Source organism: Chelonia mydas, chromosome 7 (genome assembly GCF_015237465.2).
Source record: "Chelonia mydas isolate rCheMyd1 chromosome 7, rCheMyd1.pri.v2, whole genome shotgun sequence".
Taxonomy (NCBI): Eukaryota; Metazoa; Chordata; order Testudines; family Cheloniidae; genus Chelonia; species Chelonia mydas.
Window position 1 is genome coordinate 1,527,804 of NC_057853.1, and position 22,559 is coordinate 1,550,362.

Sequence of the window (22,559 nt, forward strand, 5' to 3'; positions counted from 1 at the left end):
GGGCACAATGCGGGAGGACCAGGCAGCCAGTGAATTCCCCATCTTCCCAAAGGCAGCGGGGCTCAGACTTTGGACTTCGGCCCTGGGGTGGCAGGGCTTCAGGCTCCAGTCCTGGGCTCCGGCTATGCGGTGGTGGGTCACAGGTTCCAGCTGCATGGCTTCGGGCTCTGTCCTCTGGCCACGGATCCCCACTGCCTCCCCGGCCCCCACCTCTCTACTCCCATCACCCTGGCCCCCTCTGCCTCCCCTGACCTCCCATCCCGGGCTTAATTTGTCCCCAGTCTTGCCAGGGCTGAGTAATTCTGCTGTGAAAAACAATACTTGTATGTTTGTGTCATAGATATAAAGGGAAGGGTAACCACCTTTCTGTATACAAAACTATAAAATCCCTCCTGCCAGAGGCAAAACCCTTTCACCTGTAAAGGGTTAAGAAGCTAAGATAACCTCGCTGGCACCTGACCAAAATGACCAATGAGGAGACAAATTACTTTCAAAGCTGGGGGGGGGGGACGGGGGGGACGGACGACACGGACCGGGGGGACGACAAAGGTTCTGTCTGTGTGATGCTTTTGCTGGGACCAGAGCAGGAATGCAGGCCAGAACTCCAGTAAAAAGTCAGTAAGCAATCTAGCTAGAAATGCGTTAGATTCTGTTTTGTTTAAATGGCTGATAAAATAAGCTGTGCTGAATGGAATGTATATTCCTGTTTTTGTGTCTTTTTGTAACTTAAGGTTTTGCCTAGAGGTATTCTCTACATTTTGAATCTGATTACCCTGTAAGGTATTTCCCTTCCTGATTTTACAGAGGTTTTTCTTTTACTTTTTCTTTAATTAAAATTCTCTTTTAAGAACCTGATTGCTTTTCATTGTTCTTAAGATCCAAGGGTTTGGGTCTGTGTTCACCTGTACAAATTGGTGAGGATTTTTATCAAGCCTTCCCCGGGAAAGGGGGTATAGGGCTTGAGGGGATATTTTTTGGGAGAAGACGTCTCCAAGTGGGCTCTTTCCCTGTTCTTTGTTTAACATGTTTGGTGGTGGCAGCATACTGTTCAAGGACAAGGCAAAGTTTGTACCTTGGGGAAGTTTTTAACCTAAGTTGGTAAGAATAAGCTTAGGGGGGTCTTTCATGCAGGTCCCCACATCTGTACCCTAGAGTTCAGAGTGGGGAAGGAACCTTGACAGTTTGTTAATATCACTTTTCACAACAGACTTAGTAGCTAGCAATAAATACATTACAATGATTTGGATATGTGTATGTGCATATTTATTTCTTTTTCTTAAATCTACTTAAATATTTTAGGAAAAAGTGCAAGAGCGGCCACCAGCAAGAGTTGGTGGCCACACTCTGAGGCCACCAAATAAATTTGTCTTGAGAACCCCTGCTTTACAGGGTCCTGTTTTGCAAGGGGAGGGTGCTCAGCACTTTGGGAAAAAAACAAGCCCTTTTAAGAGGTCTCAAGTTGGGCCCTAAAAAATGAAGCTCCCAAACGGGTCACTTTTGAAAATCTTGGCCCAAATATCTGACTACTGGGAAGGATCATGGCAAAGACCTACAGGAACATGAAGCAGAAAATACCTCCACGTAATCCCTGAAGAGGTAGCGCCGATATTTGTCTTTCAGCTCCTCGCTAGGCAGCAGTGGAAACACAAAGTCTTCTGGTGTCCGAAGTGGACAGTCCTGAGCCATGCAGGAGACCCCTATTAAAACAAGAGGCCAGTTGCTGCACAGTGCAATACGAACTGAGGAACTAATGCACACAGCTTCTCAGGTGCAATTAATTGTTCTGATACAAGTGATACAACAGTTACATTTATCAGGGCTGCTGAAAAGCTGGAGTCCAGCTGCTTTCAATGGAAGATGATGGAGTCAAGGGCATCTGGGGCAGTCCCAGTTTCACCGGTCAAAACACCTATAAGTGTGAAGTTACTGCTGTGCAACTGAAGGTCAGGTGAGGAGAAGCCAGTCAACCTGCAGTAGCAATGGCTACTGATGGCTTCCACCAACACACAGGGGGCCCGTGGAAATACACTCAAAGATACCTAGACACTCAACTGCCAACGGACATCGAGGCCAAAGTGCTCATGGAGAACTGCAACCTTTAAACACAGTCTTGCAGCTTCAAACACCTCAGTGATGATGTGATAACTGGGCCTACAAGTTTCCCCTACTTGTGAGTTCAGCTGTAAGGAGTGAGTGAAAGTTCATAAAATGTCATAGTAACCTATAAAAATAAATGTTGGTGGGAAAAGGTGCAAAAAGTAGACAGAAAAACGGAATTAGTACAAACAAAAAGTTCTCCTAACATAATTCCAGGACTGTGTTAAGGTCACGCCTAGAAAACGAGAACAATGTGAGTCTGGGAGTCAATGAACCAAAATCGGTGGGACAGTAATTATGCCTAAGTGATGGACAACTTAACGAGAGGATGGGCTATTCCACTCATCAGTCCCTTTTGGAGCCCTCAAAAAGAGACCCTGGGGGAAGCAAGCTGGCTACTACAATGCTGGCTGGCTGAAAGACAAGAGAAAGGGAAGGAGCAAGCTTCACTATCCTGGTTGCCACCTGCACGCTAAGCCTTCTTCATCCTAATCCTGAAAGATGTCCTGGCTAGGCCAGACCACATTAGGGGGAGCCAAATGACATTCACCACCTCCACCGGCTCAAGCTAAATCCATACCACCACCTGGGATGTGAAACTGTGCTACATTCCCACCCCCCTTTGTGTGTTTTTCCTTCCCCACTTTATTTCTTGTCCTTCCTATCCCTCTAATTTTTTCCTTCTGTTTACAAGAGTCTGGCTTAGTTGGCCAAGACTATGTATTTTCCTACACTGCTGTAAGCCACTGTCCAGAAAGAGACAGCTAAATTTAATATCTTAAACAGCCCAACGCTGATACAAGTTTGCCAGTCTCGGGCTTGCTGATAAGATCACATGTATGCCTGTGTTCTTCCAGCAGTGAGACTGCAAGTGAGTCCATATCAGAGGCAGGAGTTGCATTTTCTACCTTTGCTGTTCTTTTCTCTTCCCCTTTCGTGTGTGTTCATCTTATTTCATCTTCTAGAAAACGGGAGCAGATCTTAACAACTGCTCCAGCCCATCTTAACTATCTTTTCTCTTTTCCCCCAAAAGGATAGTTATTACCATTCAAGAGAGATTCAAATGTGGGTTTTTCCCCCTCTAAAGACTGTCCAACTAAGGGGAAAGGGTAAGATGTTAAGATGAAAGCCTTACTTAATATTTTACATTTCAAATGCTTTAACTGTTTTGTCCCCCTCACCCGTATTTTTAATAAAGGGCTAAAGAGATTTATAATGATGTCTGTGCCATGGTACTAAGTAGGCAGGTTGAGGTCTCTGTATTCTAAATCTCGAACCTTGTTTAAAACTGTTTAATGTTAGACATTTACAAGGTCATGATAACGCCTTTACCTCTTTGGGACCATATATTCCACCTAAATTAATACAACAGTGACCTGTGATCACAGCCTGGCAGGATCAGAAAGATGATAGCAAGAGAGAAAGAACATAGACCAAAAGCTGTGTCCAATTTATAGCAGTGTTGCCAAAAGTACTGATATTTAAGTCCTTTTTATAAGTGCTAAATACACCATTTCAGAAGTACTTTTAAGTACATGTATGCTGTGGAAATAGTACTTATAAATACATAAGTAAAAGAACAAGAACTTCTAACTCCTCAATTCCCTGCAATTGTTAAGTCAATTTATGGACAACTACTTAAATGATGTAAGCATTGAGTGGAAGAGAAAAAACAGCAACAATGAAGTTGTATTCATATATATAAATAGCCAAGGAATAACCATGAAAAAATATCCCCAATTTCCCAACAACCCCGCAGTGTTGGAGCATGCCCAGGGGGGTGGTAAGCATTTTCTACACCACCCTGCAGGGGATGCAGGTATTGGTCCTGTTCTCTCTGTGCAGGACATTGAGAGGTATGTGTCTCCCCGCTGCTGCTGGGCTGGGCCAGGCAGCGAGTCTCCCTGATGCCAGCTGCAGTGACCTATCAGAAGTGAAGTGGTGGGGCCACTACACTCCTTGGCTGGTGCGCCAGCCAGGCCAACAGAACAAAGCCTGGGTAGTCAGAACTCAGAGCCGGAAGGTCCCAAGTCAGGGCAACGGGTCCTGGGCCTGTCAGAATCCAGGACAGTCGGGAGAAATGTGATTTTTTTTAAAAACAAATGCTCTTTTGAAGAAGTACTTGCAGATTAGGAAAAAGTTATGTATGCTTGAAGTACCTTTAAAATGTACTTACATCCAAGTGCTAAGTACAGACTCTTTAAAGTACTTAATTAGAAGTATATAGAGTATTTCAAAATACGTCAGTATATACAAATGTACTTAAGTACACGGCAGCGGTGATTTATAGTTACTTGTTGGGAGGCAATGGCATCCTCTAGGGACCAGGCTAAGATTACAGAGATCCTGGCAATTATGGATTCAGTACAAACCAGCAGCCAGTTTAAATATATTTAACACACTGATTTTCCATACAGACCAACTGCATGCTTCATTTTCTCAATATTAAGACATTAAAGTGACTGGTCCAGCTGCCTTGAGGAGTGGGGGAGGAGGTGAGGAGGTCAATGCATCAAATAAAAACCCAAAGCGTCTGCCTTGAACTCACCAACTCCGACACCATCCTTGACGAGTACTGTACAATGCTGCTCCCAGCAGCTACGGCAAAACTGGTGCTGACAAGCCAGAGAGAGTAAGTTCTCCTTTCGGACAAACTGCATACACACTGCACAGTGATGGGAGGAATGTACCATTGTCTGAAAGAGAGGTGCAAATCAGAGTTGGGCTGAAATGGTTCCTGGCACCACTTAGCTCTTCTGGTCCTGTAAGCCCAAAATGACCCTCACCAGCCCTTACATGGCACTGTTGTGGAAGGAGCCCAGTGTTGTCTCTAAAACTTTACTCCAGGACAGACTCACCTTCACCTAATTCAGACTGCCCTTGGCTTCAGCTCATCAGAGGCTGGGAGAAGGAGCCATCTAGGAAAGGCGCATGCTGCTTCACCAATTAATTTTTTTTAGGAGCCTTTTAGATGTCAGAGGACAACAGACAAGTCTTTCACTTTCCTCATCCCAGTCACTGGACTGCCTCAGAGTTGAATCTGGTGTATTACCCACAAGGAGATTTGTTTTTCTGGTCTCTATCCTTGTCCTGCTACCAAATGCAGATTAACCATCCCTTTGAAATACACCATTGCATTATTTCTTTCTTCGGTTAGTTTTTCCATCTACCTTGTTAGCAGAGGTCAATTCAAAGGGACTTGTTTATTCACTGTCTGGCTAGATCCCAGGAAGCAGTCGTTCTGGGAACTCACCTATCAGTGTCTGTGCAGCTGGACAGCAATTTCAGATGACAAATGATGCAAGCGAATGTAGCACCTTTATGCACATCAGTGTTTGTGGGGAGGGAAAGCAGATCCCAGTCCACTGTGAAGTTCAAGGAACCTCTCCTATCTCTTCACCTTCACTTGTGCCACATATTGCACAGCAGACACCATCCTTCTGGCTGAGGAGGAATGGGCAGTATTCATTGCAAAGTCATTGTTACTCCCAGGCCCTGCTGGCCCAGGAAGCAAGTCATTAGGAAACAATCTGGATCTCCCATGTGGTCGTGAAGAACAAGCCACTAAACAACAGATGCAGCCCTTAGCTACTCCTGTTCTGTTTCATCTCACCCATACAAGCTGAAGGGGAAGTCGGTTAACAGAGGTCCACCAAAAGCTAGATTCTGCCTCCACATCTGGAAGCAAAAGTTTATATACCCATTTGTCCCTTTCAGACTGAAGCCATAATGCAAATCCCTTTCTAACACCTTAAAGCTTTAGTACCTTCCAGAGAAACCTGCATGGGATAACTCACCTCCCAGGCCTGCCTATGCACTCTTAGAACACAGCCACTGCTGAACGACCGTGCAAGGGCCTGTCCACACTAGGAGTATAACTCTGTTGTAGCATCGTCGTCTGCCACAGTAGGAGCATCTTTGTTCTAAGAGACCTATTTCTATTGTTGCTGAAAACAGTTCTCTAACAGTGTTAGTGATCACTTATTGCCTAGATCAAGTAAACATTTATTTGGGCAGCAGGTAGTTTCCCCAGTTCTAGCTAACTGTCTCTCTAGAAGAGTTTCTACTATAATTCTCCTGTAGAGGGAACTGAAGCAGAGTGACTTGCCCCAACAAAGCACGTAGCAGAGCGAGGAACTAGACCCAGACTTTTCAAGTCCTAATCCAATGCCTTAACGACCTCACCCTTCCTCCCAAAGGTACAGAACAGCATTTCAGAGGAGGGCACCTAGATGAAAGCAGATACAAGAAAACTAGATAAAGTTCATAAGTGCTCAGGGCCCATTTCATAACATGTAGAGTAATAAAGATTAAGTTAATCTGGAACCCAAATATGCTAGAGAGTTTATTTTAAATCCATGCAGCCTTCCACTTTTAGCATTTTTCTTTTTCATCAGTGCTAGCTGCAAGTTGACTCAGATGCAACAGCAACTACCCATTGTAAAAAATCAGCCTCCTCTAGATCCAATATTCTGTAATCCAGCTTCTGACAAGTCACAATCCATTCCCAGAACAACTATTTGTGACATAACCCATTGGATTGCAACACCCACAGCAAATGAATCCTGTAAACATGCAGTAGGAAGCTTCTAACTGAGAGCAAGTTTCCAAAGACTCTTCACTGCTGCAAAACCTAAACTGTGGGTTCAAAGGTCATTATGAAACTGGCTGGGAAGAAGCGTCCTTTGGAGATTGGCCTCAACATCCTCAAGCAGAGCAACGCAGCCACCTCAGGACAACACCCAATTTCAGTAACAAATAGGCCTTATTTTCTCTATCAACCCCTAGTTCTCCTAAGACCTCTTTTAGAAACAAACAAACAGAGAGCAAGACCCGAAGAGCCATCTTGGGCCGTGTGAATTCTGCAGAACTACTCACTCCCATGTTTTATCTAACCTGCTCTTGAAGAGCTACAGTGATTTACTCATCTGTAGAGGTTACTCGTGTACAGTAACTGCCACGCCACATGAAGGCTTATGTGTAAGCGCCAGAGACATCTTGGCTCTCTGTAAAACAGCAGCAGGAGGCATCGGGTTATGGTTTAAAACACTAAGTCTGCACAAAATGTTAGTGTGAGGCTGGCCAGGCAATGAGCAAGGTGACCCTAGAATGGAGTGGTGCAGACTGAAGTAGCCAGTTACTTACATGTCTTGATGAGGTGGGTTGAACTCGTGCTTCCACTAGCAACTGGGCAGAATTGGACTTGTGCCTGGAAGGGTGAATTTAAGAATTAAACGCATGCACCAAAATGCATTTTGATTTTACAAGAACCATTTTGCCACTAATGAAGAGTGGCTTCTGGCTGAACTGGAGAGGAGTTGCACAGGATACTTGATCAAGGAAAGTCTAAGTCCACTCTTCATGGAGGCCCTTGATGCAGCAAAGTGAACTCTTGCTAATAAAACCCTCCTTTTCTGGACATAACTAGCATAGGTTGCCAACTTTCTACTAGCACAAAACCAGAGGCCCCGCCCCCACTCACTCCATTGCCCCTCCCTCTGTCCTTCGCTCTCCCCACCCTCACTCACTCGCTCATTTTCACCAGGCTGGTTCAGGGGGTTGGGGTGCAGGAAGGGGTGAGGGCTCTGGAGTGGGGCCAGAAATGAGGAGTACAGGAGGTGGGAGGGGTTTCTGGGCTGAGGCAATGTGTTGGGATGCGAGAGGGCGTGAGGGGTCTGGCTGGGGGTGCGGGCTCTGGGGTGGGGCCAGGGATGAGGGTTTGGATTGCAGGAGGGGGCTCCGGGCTGGGGGGGGGTGGAGCCGAGGGGTAGTATAGAAGGGGGCTCAAGGCTGAGGCAGGGGGTTGGGGTGCAGGAGGGAGTATGGGCTCTGTGGCTGGGACCAGAAATTAGGGGGTCAGGGTGCGGGAAGGGGGTTCTGGGCTGGGGGTTGGCGTGCGGGGGGGTCGGGTGGGTGAGGGCTCCGGCTGGGGGTGCAGGCTCTGGGGATGAGAGGTTTGGCGTGCAGGAGGGTGCTCTGGGCTGGTACCGAGGGGTTTGGAGGGAGGAAGGGGGATCAGGGCTGGGGCAGGGGGGGTTGGGCCACGGGAAGGGGTGAAGGCTCCAGGTGTCGCTTACCTCAAGCAGTTCCCGGAAGCAACGGCATGTCCCCCCTTCGGCTCCTATGCAGAGGCATGGCCGGGCAGCTCTGTGCATTGCCCCATTTACAGGTGCCGCCCCCGCAGCTCCCATTGGCCACGGTTCTCAGCCAATGGGATCTGTGGAACTGGTGCTTGGGTCGGGGGCAGCATATGGAGCCCCTGCTGCCCCTACGTGTAGGAGCTGGAGGGGGGACATGCCAATGCTTCCGGGAGCCATGCAGAGCCACTGTCTTAGCCCAGACTTTTAATGGCCCAGTCAGTAATGCTGACCGGAGCTGCCAAGGTCCCTTTTTGACAGGTATTCCGGTCGAAAACAGGGGAACCCTAAACTAGCAATGGCAACCCTAAACTAGCACTGTTCAAAAAATAGTGACTATGGTTAACAGGGTGGATAAAAATTGTTTTTAATAAAAAACTGGACCTATCTGTGAGTTTTTAAAAGTTACATTAAATAGTTTTATTTTTAAAAAAACCTATTTAAAATTAAATTTGAAATTAAATAGGCCTTTACTTAATAAAAAGAAAATAATTTAAATTTTAAAAATATTAAGCGTGACATGTTTGCTACAGAAATTTTAAAGAAAGTCAAAACTATTGAACTGGTGGAAGTCACCGGCTAAGCACCTTGGAACCACAGTTTAAGCACTAACCCAGCTTTTAACAGCAGTTCCTTCTGTTGGTGTAGAGAGAATATTTTCTTCATTTCAGTTTATTCAACTAGTTCAGTTCAGTGACTAGTTGATTCAAAGCTAAGAAACTAATGGCAAGTTGAAAAGAAGAAAAGCTTGTTTTCCTGTTCAAATCGCTGAATAAAAAAAACCCAGGTATAAGAAGGTGAGGTTTACTAATTCTAAAATCCTGAAGGAAATGGTGGCCAGAAACAATCAGTTCAATTCACTAACTATAGATATTATTTCCTTTAATAAATCAGTCGTAAATGAAAAACCTGTTTTGATAAACTTTTTTCTTATGTATGCAGCACATTTTAGGTAATTTTATTTAACTATTTTTTTTAAAATGCTGGTATGGTGCATTTGTAATTGAATTCCCATCCAAAAAGCTTGACAAAAATCAAAAGTAAAAAACTAGTTTAAATAAGAAACGCATCATTTACCATAATAAAAATGCAAAAATTAAGAATCTCACTAAGGAAGAAGCTAAATTGCTTAAATAAATCTCAGATTCATAGATTCAAAGATCAAAAGGGACCACTGTGGTTAGTTAGTGTGACCTCCTGCATAGCACAGGCTATAGAACTTCCCAGAAATAATTCCTAGAGCAGATATTTTAGAAAAATATCCAATCTGGATTTAAAAATTGCCAGTGTATCCTCCTGATTAGCAAAAAGAAGCACAAATTAGCGTAAAGGTTGTATTTAGTTGCAAATCATCACATTTTAATGGTTAACAACTAGTGAGAATCAACTTTTTAGGAAAATAACAGAAGTACACATGCAAAATGAGCTTAAAATCGATTATTTAAATGACCATTTCCCACTTTCTGATTTAAATCACTTTGACTAAACATCACGCTGGGCTGATTTAAATCCAAATGTGAACTAGATTTCCCGTATATTCTTAGACAGGATAGACCAACAGGATTTTCCTAATCTAAATCCCCTTTCAGCAAAGGCTGCTGACATTTCGCACTTCAGTTTGGACAGTTTGGTCTCGCTTTGATTCCAATACATTATCTAGCTAAGTATTTATGCAATTGTACCAGAGCCCCCCACCCCCTAAGAACACCAAATAAGAAATAATCAACATTATAAGTAGCCACATGTTGCTGTTTGGGGTTTCCAACACTGCAGAGGAAGGTTTTCACCATTGATGTAAACATCACTGAATTAAATCTAAGTCATTTCTATTCACTGTGGGATAGGTAAACCCCCTCTTCTTCTCACTCCACAACTTTTAGGAATTTAAATTAGGAGCCACCACTGAATTTATATCCAGTGCAGCTCAGGAAGGAAAATGGAAGTTTTACATTAGCTTGAGCACCAGATGCACTAAGAAACAGTCTGTAATGTTGCAATTTTAAAAATAAAGCCCCTCCCCAATGTACTCCTGTTCCAGATCTGACCACTTACATTGCAGAAGAGCAGTGGCTCCCATGCAGAAATCCCACCTCTGGAGCTAGTTCTAGCAGGGGTCGGCAACCTGTGGCACACGGCTGCCAGCCGGGGTCCCGGCCACCACCCCCGCTCAGCCGACTGCTGGCCTGGGTGAACAGAACCCCGGGCCGGCAACAGGCTGAGCGGGGCCGGTGGCCGGGACCCTGGCTGGCAGGAGCTGGCGGACGGAACCCCAGACTGGCAGCAGGCTGAGCTGCTCAGCCCGCCTCCAGTCTGGGATTCTGTCCGCCGGTGTAGTGTATTAAATTTCTCCCCGTAGGAACGTGCTGCTTGCAGAGCACCACGACTGGCAGCCGTAAGTAACACATTCCTAGAGGGAGAGATTTAATACACTACACCAGGGTAGGGAAGGCTCTGCCTCCCCAAACAGCCGGCCCACTTCCCGCCCCCGACTGCCCCCCTTATAACCCCTGACCTATCCAAACCCCCCGGCTCCTTGTCCCCTGACCACCCCCTCCCAGGACCCCCACCCCCTGACTGCCCCCCTCAGAACCCTCCACCCCATCCAACCCCCTCTGCTCTTTGTCTCCTGACTGCCCCCTCCTGGGACCCCCCACCCCATCCGCCCCCCAGACCTCCCCCCATCCGCCCCCCAGACCTCCCCCCATCCAAGCCCCCCTTCTCCCTGTCCCCTGACTGCCCCGACCCGTATCCACACCACTGACAGGCCCCCTGGGACTCCCACATCTATCCAACCACCCCTGTTCCCCGCCCCCTTACCATGCCACTCAGAGTATCAGGACTGGCAGCCATAAGTAGCACATTCCTATGGGGAGCAATTTAATACACTACACCCGTCGCCGCTCGGCCGGCTGATGGTCGGAGTTCTCAAAATATGTTCTCTCACCCCTTGTCAAAAATTACACTACAATTAGCTTAAAAAGTTGAAAACTTAAAAACTTTACACATTTTTTAACGATTACTGTAATATACAAATAATGTTAATAAATACATAGGTTTGATGAAACAAAGTAGTTGTACTTATGTGCCTGTGCTTAATTTGGGTTTCTGATGATTTACCTTCTAAAAAAAAATCTTGCATGTCTCGCACCCCCAGAAAGGGCATCTCGCACCCCCAGGGGGTGCGTGCAGCCCAGGTTAAGAACCACTGCACTAAACTGATAAGATCTGCATTTTTAATTGAATTTTAAATGAAGCGTCTTAAACATTTTAAAAACCTTGTTTACTTTACATACAACAATAGTTTAGTTACATAATGTAGACTTATAGAGTGAGACCTTCTAAAAACGTTAAAATGTATTGCCGGCACGCAAAACCTTAAATTAGAGTGAATAAATGAAGACTCGGCACACCGCGTCTGAAAGGTTGCCGACCCCTGTCCTAGACTCTTTGGGGACCAGCTATGTGCCATGGGAAGCTTGCTTGGTCAGTGTACACTACACATCAGATAAAGAGTCGTGAACCATGGCCATTCAGGAAACTGCATTTCCCCCACCCCCTCTGGAAGGGGTTGATTGCTAACAGGGACTTGTGGGGCAGAGTCACTCTTACTATTTCTGGACCAGCCAGAAGGAGATGCAAAGAGGCATTGGCCGCTGGCATGTGCTTCTCAGATGGGTTTGGACAGAATTTACATTCTGCCTTTGCAGTTTGTCGATCTGCTATAAGAATTGTTTAGTACTATTTGAGTGGCTACTGAGTCAGGATCCCACTTCCCAATATCCTGACTCAACATCCTTTCAGTGCTCTCCAGAAAAATCACCAATTGTATCCAGAAGGAGCAAAAAGCTTTAATCCGAAAGCATGACTGCCTTGTAAGCCGTCACTAATTCAGTACCTGTTTATGGCCAGGGATCAGATTCTTCCTTCAGTGGAAAAACTTACTAGAAGCAGGGTTAAGAAAACTGAGGCGATTCTAAAGGAAATTTTCCCTTTATTATAATCAACTACTGCTGCAGCTTTCTCAATATACAGGTTCAAATTTAAAGCAAAATCCATTTACAGTGCTTAATCCCTTAAAGAGATGGGAGCCCTCCAGGACAAACAAACACCATCTCTCTCCCTTTATTCCACCTACATTAGCTGGTCAGCTAGGGGAATTCACTTGATCAAAATGCAGCCTTCCTCTTCACTCCTGGGGTACAGTATGCAGCCTTCCTGATGGCCCAACCATTCTCTTGTGTAGATATCAGTGGGAAACAGCCTGGTATGTTCATATTTGCAAAACAGTGAGAGTGAAAAGCGACTAGCATGGAATATATACAAGTTAGTCACACTTACCTTTCCAAAATCTCTGAGACTTGCCAGTGGAAACTAACCAATACAAGCTTAGCAACTGCATGAGACACCTGAAAAAGAGGAAAAAAGAATCAAGAGGCATATTTCCAGAGCCTCCCTTGTACACCTAGGAGTTTGCACGCACGCGCGTGCGCACACACACACACCCCACCCCATAATACAGGTCACAGTTCAGACTTTTCTGTGCTAGTGGTCTGGGCTGGAAATGAATCCTACGAAATTTGTTTCTCAAACCATTTCACATAGTTCATGTTTTCACCCACTGTCAGGGGTCAGGGCCAAAAGAAACCTACAGTAAAACATGCCAATGCCTGCCACTATTTGCACCCAGAACCTGCAGGCCATTAATTTTCTAGCTCAAGCTTTAAAGAAGGGTCCCAGTTGAAACATATCCCCTCAATAAAATGATAAACAATACCATGGATGGGGAACGGAGCGACACATACAGCTGTACCTAAAGTAACCACTGTTCCAACTGATGCAATTTCATGCAGCCAAGTGAGAGAAACTCAAAACCTGACTGTTGCTTCTCCTGACTAGGCCTAAAAAGGGTGGGACTCAAGAGAGAGGAGGCAGGGGCCAGGTCATAATTAAGGTTAAGATTTTGTCACGGTTACTTTTAGTAAAAGTCACGGACAGGTCGCAGGCAATAAACAAAAATTCACAGGAGCCCATGACCCGTCTGTGACTTTTACTAAAAATAAGTGGTAGTGCGGGGGAGGAATGACAGCGGAGCCCCATGGGGCGGGGACTGACAGCCCGAGTCCTGCCACAGGGGGCAAGAGAACTGACAGCCTGAGGCCCACCACCACGGCGGGGGCAGGGGCACACAGCTGCAGTCCAGGCTCCAGCCGTGGGCACTGGCAACTGAAATCGAAGAAGTCACAGAGGCCTGGTAAAGTCACGGAACCAGTGACCTCCATGACTAAAGCATATCTTTAGTCATAATAGAGCACACAAAGCCATGTGACTTGTGCATGAGCAAACAGACACCCCTTAATGAGCAGAGCGGAGAAGAGGTGCTCAGCTGCACATGGGGGCAGGGGATGTGGTAAGAAAGAAAAGGAAACATTTAGCTTTCCTGCCACGGGACTAGAGACTGTACAACTTCCAGTGATGGGTTGATGCACTGCAAGGGATCTGGGGCAGAGGCTGGAATTAAATAATTTTTAACTGGTCTGAGCAAGGTAGCCCTGTGTAATTTTAGAGAAAGGCTAAATGAAAAATATTTCCAGGTAACCCCAAGAAGAGGAAGCAAGTTAGAAGTTTCAAATCTTACATTGTTTATCTTGGTTCAAAAATAAAGTATTAATAGGAGCATAAAAGTGTGATGGGGCTGTAGGGTAAAGCTGGGGTCTGAACCACATAACAATACAGGTACTGAACACTTGCTTTTAAAATGCAAGGCTGTGAATTAGAGTCACATATGGAGATTCAGGTATATTAAGGGCCAACACCTTGGAGGCAGCTCAGGAGAATGGGCATGGTTAGAAGGATCAGCCTTTAGGACAAGACTGACAGCCCCTAATGCTATGTTTATCCTCAAAACACATTGCAGCACGGATAGCTAAAGTGCAAGCTCCACATGCTGAAGGAGTGGGGGCACAGTGCCTCAGCCCCAACCGGCAGGAAGCTACTCTAGATGAGCAGCAGTTTCCATGGCAGAGTTACAGAACAATTTGCAAAACACTATAAATTGCTGGGCAAAGTTAAGTTTCTCAGGTATTGAAAAGAGGTAATGCAATAAACATGATCAATTTCTGCATATAGACATGGAGACCTTTGTTCCACCCCACTGGAGTAGGATATAGAGTTCTGCAGATGTTGTGGTTTGTTGATCTCCAATATATAAAGCCCAATTATCAAAAATCTTCACATATTCTGATGTCCAGATTAATCAAGTTGGGTGGTATGATTTACAGTCCTCTGGTTCTTGTCTTTTTTCAGGGTAAGAATCACTCATCATATTGACGTGTCCTGAAAAGTTTATCTTGCCCAAGAGAACGCTCCGACATCTGAAGGCTCGGATAAAAGAACCCTCTGGGCGCTCTATTTCTTCTTAACAGCTGCAGAGCATAGAGTTAATTGGCTGTGTCCTCAGCTCATTTTGCTAGACAGGCCACCTTATTTTCCAGCAGTTGCAGCCTGGCCCCCACCTACATAATCTTGTTCAATATCTTCAGTGATTTAGATAATGGCACAGAGAGTATGCTTATAAAGTGTGTGGACAATACCACGCTGGGAGGGGTTGCAAGTGCTTTGGAGGAGGATGGGATTAAAATGCAAAATGGTCTGGACAAACTGAAAAAATGATCTGAAGCAAACACGATGACAGTCAATAAGGACAAATGCAAAGTTCTCCATTTAGCAAGGAACAGTCAGCGGCACACATCCAAAATGGGCAATGACGGCCTAGGAAGGAGCACTGCGGAAAGGGATCTGGGGGTCATAGTGGATCACAAGCTAAATATGAGTGATCCATGTAACGCTGTTGCAAAAAAAGCAAATATCATTCTGGGATGTATTAGCAGGAGTGTTGTAAACAGCACGCAAGAAGTAATTCTTCCGCTCTACTCTGCGCTGATTAGGCCTCAACTGGAGTATTGTGTCCAGTTCTGGGCACCACATTTCAGGAAAGATGTGGACAAATTGGAGAAAGTCCAGAAAAGAGCAACAAAAATGATTAAAGGTCTAGAAAATGTGACCTACAAGGGAAGAGTGAAAAAATTGAGTTTGTTTAGTCTGGAGAAAAGAAGACAGAGGGGACATGATAACATAGAAGGTCGTTACAAGGAGCAGGGAGAAAAACTGTTATCTTTAACCTCTGAGGACAGGACAAGAAGCAATGGGCTTAAATTCCAGCAAGGGAGGTTTAGGTTGGACATTAGGAAAAACTTCCTGTCAGGTTAAGCACTGGAATAAATTGCCTAGGGAGGTTGTGGAATCTCCATCATTGGAGATTTTTAAGAGCAGGTTAGACAAAACATCTGTCCGGTATGATCTAGATAATACTTAGTCCAGCCCTGAGTTCTGGGGCCTGGACTAGAAGATCTCTCAAGGTCCCTTCCAATCCTACGATTCTATGTGAGACACATCTGTGGCTGTAATTTTTCAACCATTGCTACCTGGGCTTGAGAGTTGTCCACCCAGGTAGAAATTTGATCCTAAAGCTTAAAGAATGTTTCATGTTTGAGAACTTAGAATCCTTAACGGTGATTAGTTTGGTGGTGTAGCTGTGCAGCACCCTCATCCTGAATGTCTCTTCCAGGACTGACTTGCTTTTCTGGAGCTCTGTTTTCATTGTAGATTTTGCAGAGACCTGATAGAGTTTTAAAGAGAATTCCTAGGGACATTCTTAGACTAAGCTCGAACTGGTCCGCAGAAAAATCCATTTTTTCCAACACACAGATTTTGAGACATGCTGGCTGGGAGCCCGTAAGGGTGCAGCTTGACCCCATGCTCATTACATGACCACTTAAGGAGAGAGTACATTAGGGAAGAGTCGGAATCAACATATCCTGTGATTTTAAGTCAAGTTGACAACGTCCTGCAAAATCAGGGTTGTGTTTGGAAGTGCCTGGCCAGAGAAGAGAACAAACCTAGTAGGAAGGAGAAAGGAGAAAAAGAAACATTTAAACTGTCTGAGCTCACTACTGCTGCGGCTGGGAATCTCTCCAGGGAGAGCCCAGGAAGGAAGTCCTCTCTCCCCCAGTAGAGCCAACACTGGGTTTTAACTAATAAAAGTTTTTTTCTAAGCCACAGAGGTAAGAAAATAATTCTGAGAAATGTTCCTTTTAATCCTAGAACATGACTTTCCAGTGGCTGCGATTTTGGATTGTCTCATCAAGAGAAGGTAATTGGTGATCAAGATAAATTACTGCTAGATCAAACCCTTACAGACTTACAGCAATACCCCGGCATGGTCAAAGCAACCCACAAAGAGCAAGAGCCTCTGCAACCACCATGGCTGATGAACAATGAAGGTAGAGTAGATGAGGTCAATTTAGACAACTCCAGCCTTCCAAACCGTACCACCACAGGAACTACGGCAACTCCCAAGATTAGATCCCAGTTAGGCAACACTATACTTTGCTGAAAACTTCTAAACATGCATGACCTTCATATACTAACTAGAATGAAACATATCTAAGTAAAAATTTAACCTGAAAAGGGAAAAATAAGTCTTTTGTGCTTCTTTATCATTCATAAAGAAGACCCGAGATATTTTTTATTAGAGACTGAAACCTGGGAAAATGAAAGGCATTTTTCATCATACTGTTTAAAAAATTTTAAACACCTACTTAACTCAGACTTCTGACACACTGGGTAGAAAATTTTGAAAGTTCTAAGCATTCAGAGTATTGCTTAAAATTAGACTGACATTTCAGCCTCTCCCTCCGCTACAGATTGTGAGCTATAGAAGAAGTAGGAGAAATGCAGTTCAGACTCATGAGCTGTAGCCTTGGTATCATGGAACAGTCTTGACAGCCAGCATGGCACAACTATGTCTAAATGACAGGGTTTTAATCTCCAACCATCACCTCGCCACAGGCGTGCAGACACCCAATGTCAGCCCACAAGATTAGAAACCTATTTACAAGGCAGAGTGCAGTTAAGGACTGATAAATACTACAAGTGCTGCTAAGCAGGACTTGCAGGTGCTTTCAGTCCACAACATAGTTTGCTGTGCACTGAATAAAGAGGATCTCATGTTAAGTCTTAACTCCTTGTTCTCTGTACTTCATCATTTTACATTAGCCTTAATCTACCTGCTCTCATGTGCACACAGCACAGACATTTCAGCTGCCCAGTGGGATCAGCAGAGCTTCTGTTAGGGAAAACGCAAAGTGCAGTATTTCTCAGACCGTGAGTTATTTTTCCAGGGGAGACAATGCAAGCCCAATGAAAATAAGTTCTAAGCAAGACATTATACAGAGGGGTTGTGTTAGCTGTTACTGAGTTGTGCTCACTCAAGCCATACCCTATGCCCCAGCAGGACAGCCAACTCCAGTTAAAAGCACCATCACACGCGACTTAAGGGTGTGCTTGGTCACGACTTGAGTTCTCTGCAGTAAAGACAAACACATCTTCTGCCCCATTTCACCATTTCTCTCTGCTAGAGGATCCCAGGTGTGTTTTTAAGAAACACAACTGAAGGAAAGAGAAGAAATTGCTCATATGAAGGCCATCACTTCAGGGTACAGAGAATAGCAATCTCAGCTGAATTATTGAATTTGACAGCCATAGCATGTGAATTTGGCAATGTATTTTAACTGCCTCACACAGCTTCTGTGCTCTTCTGGTCCAGCTATAAGATGGCAATGTGAAACTCAGATTTGCGGAAAGACTGTTTAGACATTTCCATAGTGCTGCCTCTTCCCTCCACTTTCCACCAAGATCAGACTCATCAACAGCTGTGAACTGCCACGTTTGCTCAGGCAGATCCAGCCAGGCTGCAAGTTTTAGGTGATGCGTGAATCAGAGAAAAGAAAAGGAGTGGGATTTAATCAACCCACACATCTGTAGTTAGTTTTTCCATCAAACTGGAAATAGCAACAAGCTGCAGGCTTGGGCAGTGAGGAATAAAACTGATTTTCTTCAAATAATCCTGTGAAACTACCAAATTTGCAAGTCCTGGGCTTTCCTGCCAGCTCTATGATCTTTCCAGCCAAAGATCCACTCCAGACATTCTGGTACATTGCATTTTGAGGTAATTGTTTAAGGAGTTTTGTTTTATTTTGGCTCAAAATTTTTTTTGAGCAGATACTGCACATTGAATAGCACAAATTTACAAGCCTTATATGAAAGGAATAATCCTTATCCCATTGAAGTTGAGTATATTATTGGTACTATCCGGATTTTACACATTTGCTAGATAATAGTACAGTTTCAGTGTAACATACAGAACTCCCCTCTGTTGCATGGAAGCAGTAACAGCAACAGCTAAGGGAACAAAGTTTCAGAAGATATTATTTGTACTACAGTAGAACTTAAGAACCCCAATCAGGGACTGATGTCCCCTTGTGCTAGGTACTAAAGATTAAACAACAAGCAGAGTCTATCTAGGTTAATGGAGCATACATGCTTATCATCATATGATGAGTGCATTCATATACTTGGTCAGACATGTACCATGTGATAAGGAGTCTCTTCAATTGGGTAGCTAACTTCAATAAGAGTTAAGCCAAGCCAAACTCCACATAGAAAGTGCCATGTGACTTGTAAGGGACTGAGGGCTCTAAGTGGGAGGAAACAGCCCAGGAGGTTTCTAAGTATGGGTCCACTATACGTTACACTGCAAAGAGAAAACAGACATTCAAGACTGGAAGCTAACCTGGACAAGCAAGAATGCTGTCCAAAGAAATAGGTGACCAGAGCAGTCACTTCACAACTGAATCAAATTCCCACTAAGAAATATCAGTACCTGTTGTAAGTGTGAGGACAAGAGTAGAATACTTGCTTTAGTGGCCATGGTCACAGTACAGCCCAGTCACCATCAAAAAATTGTTCTAGAAGGCGTCAGAGAGGGAATCCAAAAGAATAAGACAAATGGAAGTGCGAGGCTCACTGCACTACTGGGCCCTCATGCAATGCTATCCTGGGAAATGAATGAACCACAGAATCTAGTTCTCTGAAGCAAAGAACAGAGATGGATGTGAGCCAGGTCAACAGCACAAACAGCAGATCAGTTCAAAAGGCAGTAGCAAAGCTGCTTCCCCAGGCTAATGAAGAACTGAGGTGGCACAGAAAACAGTCTCCCAGGAGTGAGAGCCAGGTGCACAGCTTCCGAACCTGGGATTATCTCCAACATTGTATTTCCTCAAAAGGGTCTTTAATTTACCCTTCAAACTTTCCTCTTAAGGGGCAAACCCTGCCTAAGTACTAAACCACTTTAGTCCTTGAAGAGAAAGGTGGCACTGAGTCTAGGAAGGGTTCCTGACCCACAGCACAGATCTTACAACAACTGCTCTATAGGCAGTCTTGGAATAAAAGAGCTGGGGAATCACTAGTCTCCCTAGGGAAAAAGGGGGATCATCATAATAAACCTAGAGTGATAGCAAGAAGTGTGAAAAACTCTCACGCAAAGGAATGGGCTGTTACCCATAAGTACAATACAACTTATGAAGAAATCATGTTAAAGGGAAACTGCTATAGATTTGTTAAGACCTTTGAGATCAAGGACATTATTACATAAGCAGTCTAAACAAGAATTTCTAACAGTTCTCAGAAACATCAGCTACTATTTCAGTATCTCAAAACCATGACTAGTAGTGGATCTCTCAGTGAGGGCGGGGGAAGATCAACATTTAATGATACTATGTTGTTTTCTTAACGGCAGCTATCCAATGTCCCCCATCTCCATGCTTGCTAATGGGACATGAATTTTTTCAACCTAGTATGCCTCATAAAGATGACAAATAAGGGGACAGGAGAGTCTGCATGTTAGATACACATGAAAGATGAGATCCTAAGAATCCTAAGAAATGGACAACTCTTGTTCTACAGGGTACCAGTGACAAAACATGAAGGCAGCAGAGTTAAAGTTTAAAATGTCACATGGAGTGGACATTAAAGAACAGCAAGGAAAGCGCAGCTTCCTGTTCGATAGTTGTTATATTTCTGACACTCAGCTAAACATTTTTAGTGACTTTTGTGACTAGATGAAGCTGTTAGAAATCTTAAACATTACAATGGTATCCTTTAAATACTCCCTGAAATAAGCTATACCAAGCCAATGAATGCCAAGAACTGTACTGACAGGTACCAAATACAAATCAGATACAGCCCCTAGAGCAGTTTGGTCAATATCTCATACTGCACAATATAGGTGCAGATTTCTTAAGGCGTAACACAAAACCCCATATATTCTCAGCTTGCCAAAAACAGTGCAATCTTAAGGGATGCTAGCAACTAATTAATGTCAGATGTGTCTAACAAGAGTGGGCCTATTCAGATTTAGAGGGTGCTAAATTAGACATGCTCAGCAAAGCTAGGATTCTGTTACCACTCAGATTGTTGTTCATATCCGGCATGTCCAAAAGAACGGAAGTCACATCCTGAGTACGAACAGGTACAGCAACTCAAATGCTGAAGGAAAAACTGATTCTCATTGACTAAAGCAAGAAGGACCCTTCATCTCATGAGCAACAAATTTCCGAGTCTTTGGGATGCATCCAAGAAGACTGCTCTTAGCGCACAAGCAAAGGAAGAGAATAGGAACTATTGAACTGTCTCAGCTCTGTGAAGTGTCTCCCAGTAGACACATCACAAATGAGTTTGTGTGTATGGTGGATCAAGTTGGGAAGAGGCAGCTAGGCTGTTCATGCAGGGAAATAGGGTTAAATTAATGTCTTGTTACAGCTGCATCAGCAAAGCAATCGATTTGATGAAGAGCATAAGACCCCAAGTTTCAAAATGAATGTCTTTACTGCCCCACCCCAATGCCATTCCCACTTGGGGGGTGACAGGTAACTAAAAGCTTTACTAGATTAAAACAAATGTATCACGTGAGCTCACTCAGCTTTAAGATGGGAGATGGGGTTGACTACTCCGTTCCAGCCCAAGCAGAGGCTGCTCAAAGCACAAGGGAGTATTGCCCACTGGGACCTGTAGCCTTCTTGTGTCACACCACTTTATTAAATGGGCACAAGTTAATGAAAAGAAATCCTTCTCTGTTACGAGATTATTAAAACAATTTTAAAATAATATTTTCCCTTCGAGTGATTTGTTTGCTCTTTGCAGTTCAATCAGCTTGGAAGAAACAGACTATTTGGCTTCACTTTGTCTACACTGAGTTTCTACAATTTTCATGCAGTAGCCAAAAGCTGCAATGTTTGGTCTTTGAGCATATAGCCCATCAAGAATATATACTTGTCCTGAGGTCCAGAAGGAGGTGAGGGCTGACCAGCTGAAAGTCTCTGGGTGAAGACAAAAGGGGGACAAACCAGGAGTGACATTGTGGTAGGGGTCTACTATAGAGCACCAAATCAGGAGGAGGAGGAGCATTTTTAGCACAGCAGAAATACCCAAAACCCAAGATCTATTAGTAATGGGGGCTGTGGTGGGGCAGCTGCCCCACATAGGTAGATAGAGGATTAAAGCAGCCCTCAGGGAGGCCGCACAAAACCCAACCAATGGGAAGAGGGCTTGCAGAGAGCCAATCAGAAGAAGGTTGGTTGGAGCATCCAATCAGGGCCGGTGGGGCCATATAAGAAGGGCTGCTCAATAGAGCAGAGTCAATCTCTCCCTGGAGTGCAAGGGAAAAGAACTTAGAGGAATACCTTAGATAGAGCAGTGTCGGGTGGAAGAGCAATAGGGTGCTCCAGACTGAGGCTCCTGATACAAAGCCTTCTCCCCCACTTGCCACAGAGGGGGTGGCCAGTATTCGGACTGCAGTTTACCCCTTGACGTGAGGGGCTAGACTGATGGCTACAGTAGGCCACAGGGGCAAGTGGATGAACTAGAGACAGCTGGTTCCCCTGGAAGGGGGGAGAAAGTGCAGGGGGGCACAGCTGGAGGTCCATGCCCAGAAGAGGATGCCGTGGGTCTGGGGAGTGACATGGGTTTTACAGGTGGAGCAGAAGCGACGGTGGCGAGACACCACTAGAGAAAGGCTTACTGGCAGCCAAGAGCTAATTCCCATCATGGCCATCAGGAGGTGGTGAGTCACACCCCATCACGTGGACTTTCCCTACCCAGATATCTGTTGGAAAAGTAACACAGCAAAATAAAAAATGTCCAGTAACAATTTGTTTCAGAAAGTGGAGGATGTAACCAAGGGGATGGCAATTTTAGAATTGATTCTGACTAACAGGAAGGAACTGGTTGCAAATCTGAAGGCAACTTGGGTGAAAGTGATCAGGAAATGATACAGGCAACAGAATAAAGATAATGGATTTTAAAAAAGACCTAACTCAGAACTGCTATTTAAGGTCCCATGGGAAGAAAATCTAAGGGGAAAAGGAGTTA

The 22,559-nt window shown here is 44.6% G+C and overlaps 1 protein-coding gene across 6 annotated transcripts in view; it reads right to left on the minus strand.

The window, feature by feature from the left end:
* ARIH2 (ariadne RBR E3 ubiquitin protein ligase 2) overlaps positions 1-22,559 on the minus strand; it is a 47,267-nt gene that overhangs the window by 15,094 nt on the left and 9,614 nt on the right. For 5 of the 6 annotated variants that reach the window (XM_043552025.1, XM_037905480.2, XM_027831651.3 and 2 more), the window contains exons 3-6: positions 12,573-12,640; positions 7,243-7,306; positions 4,646-4,793; positions 1,576-1,697 (exon numbers count right to left, since the gene is read on the minus strand). In XM_043552025.1, the coding sequence (XP_043407960.1) occupies positions 1,576-1,697; positions 4,646-4,793; positions 7,243-7,306; positions 12,573-12,640 (402 nt within the window). Of the gene's footprint in view, positions 1-1,575; positions 1,698-4,645; positions 4,794-5,350; positions 7,089-7,242; positions 7,307-12,572; positions 12,641-22,559 lie in introns of those variants that run through there. The other variant, XM_037905484.2, reaches the window with a different exon arrangement.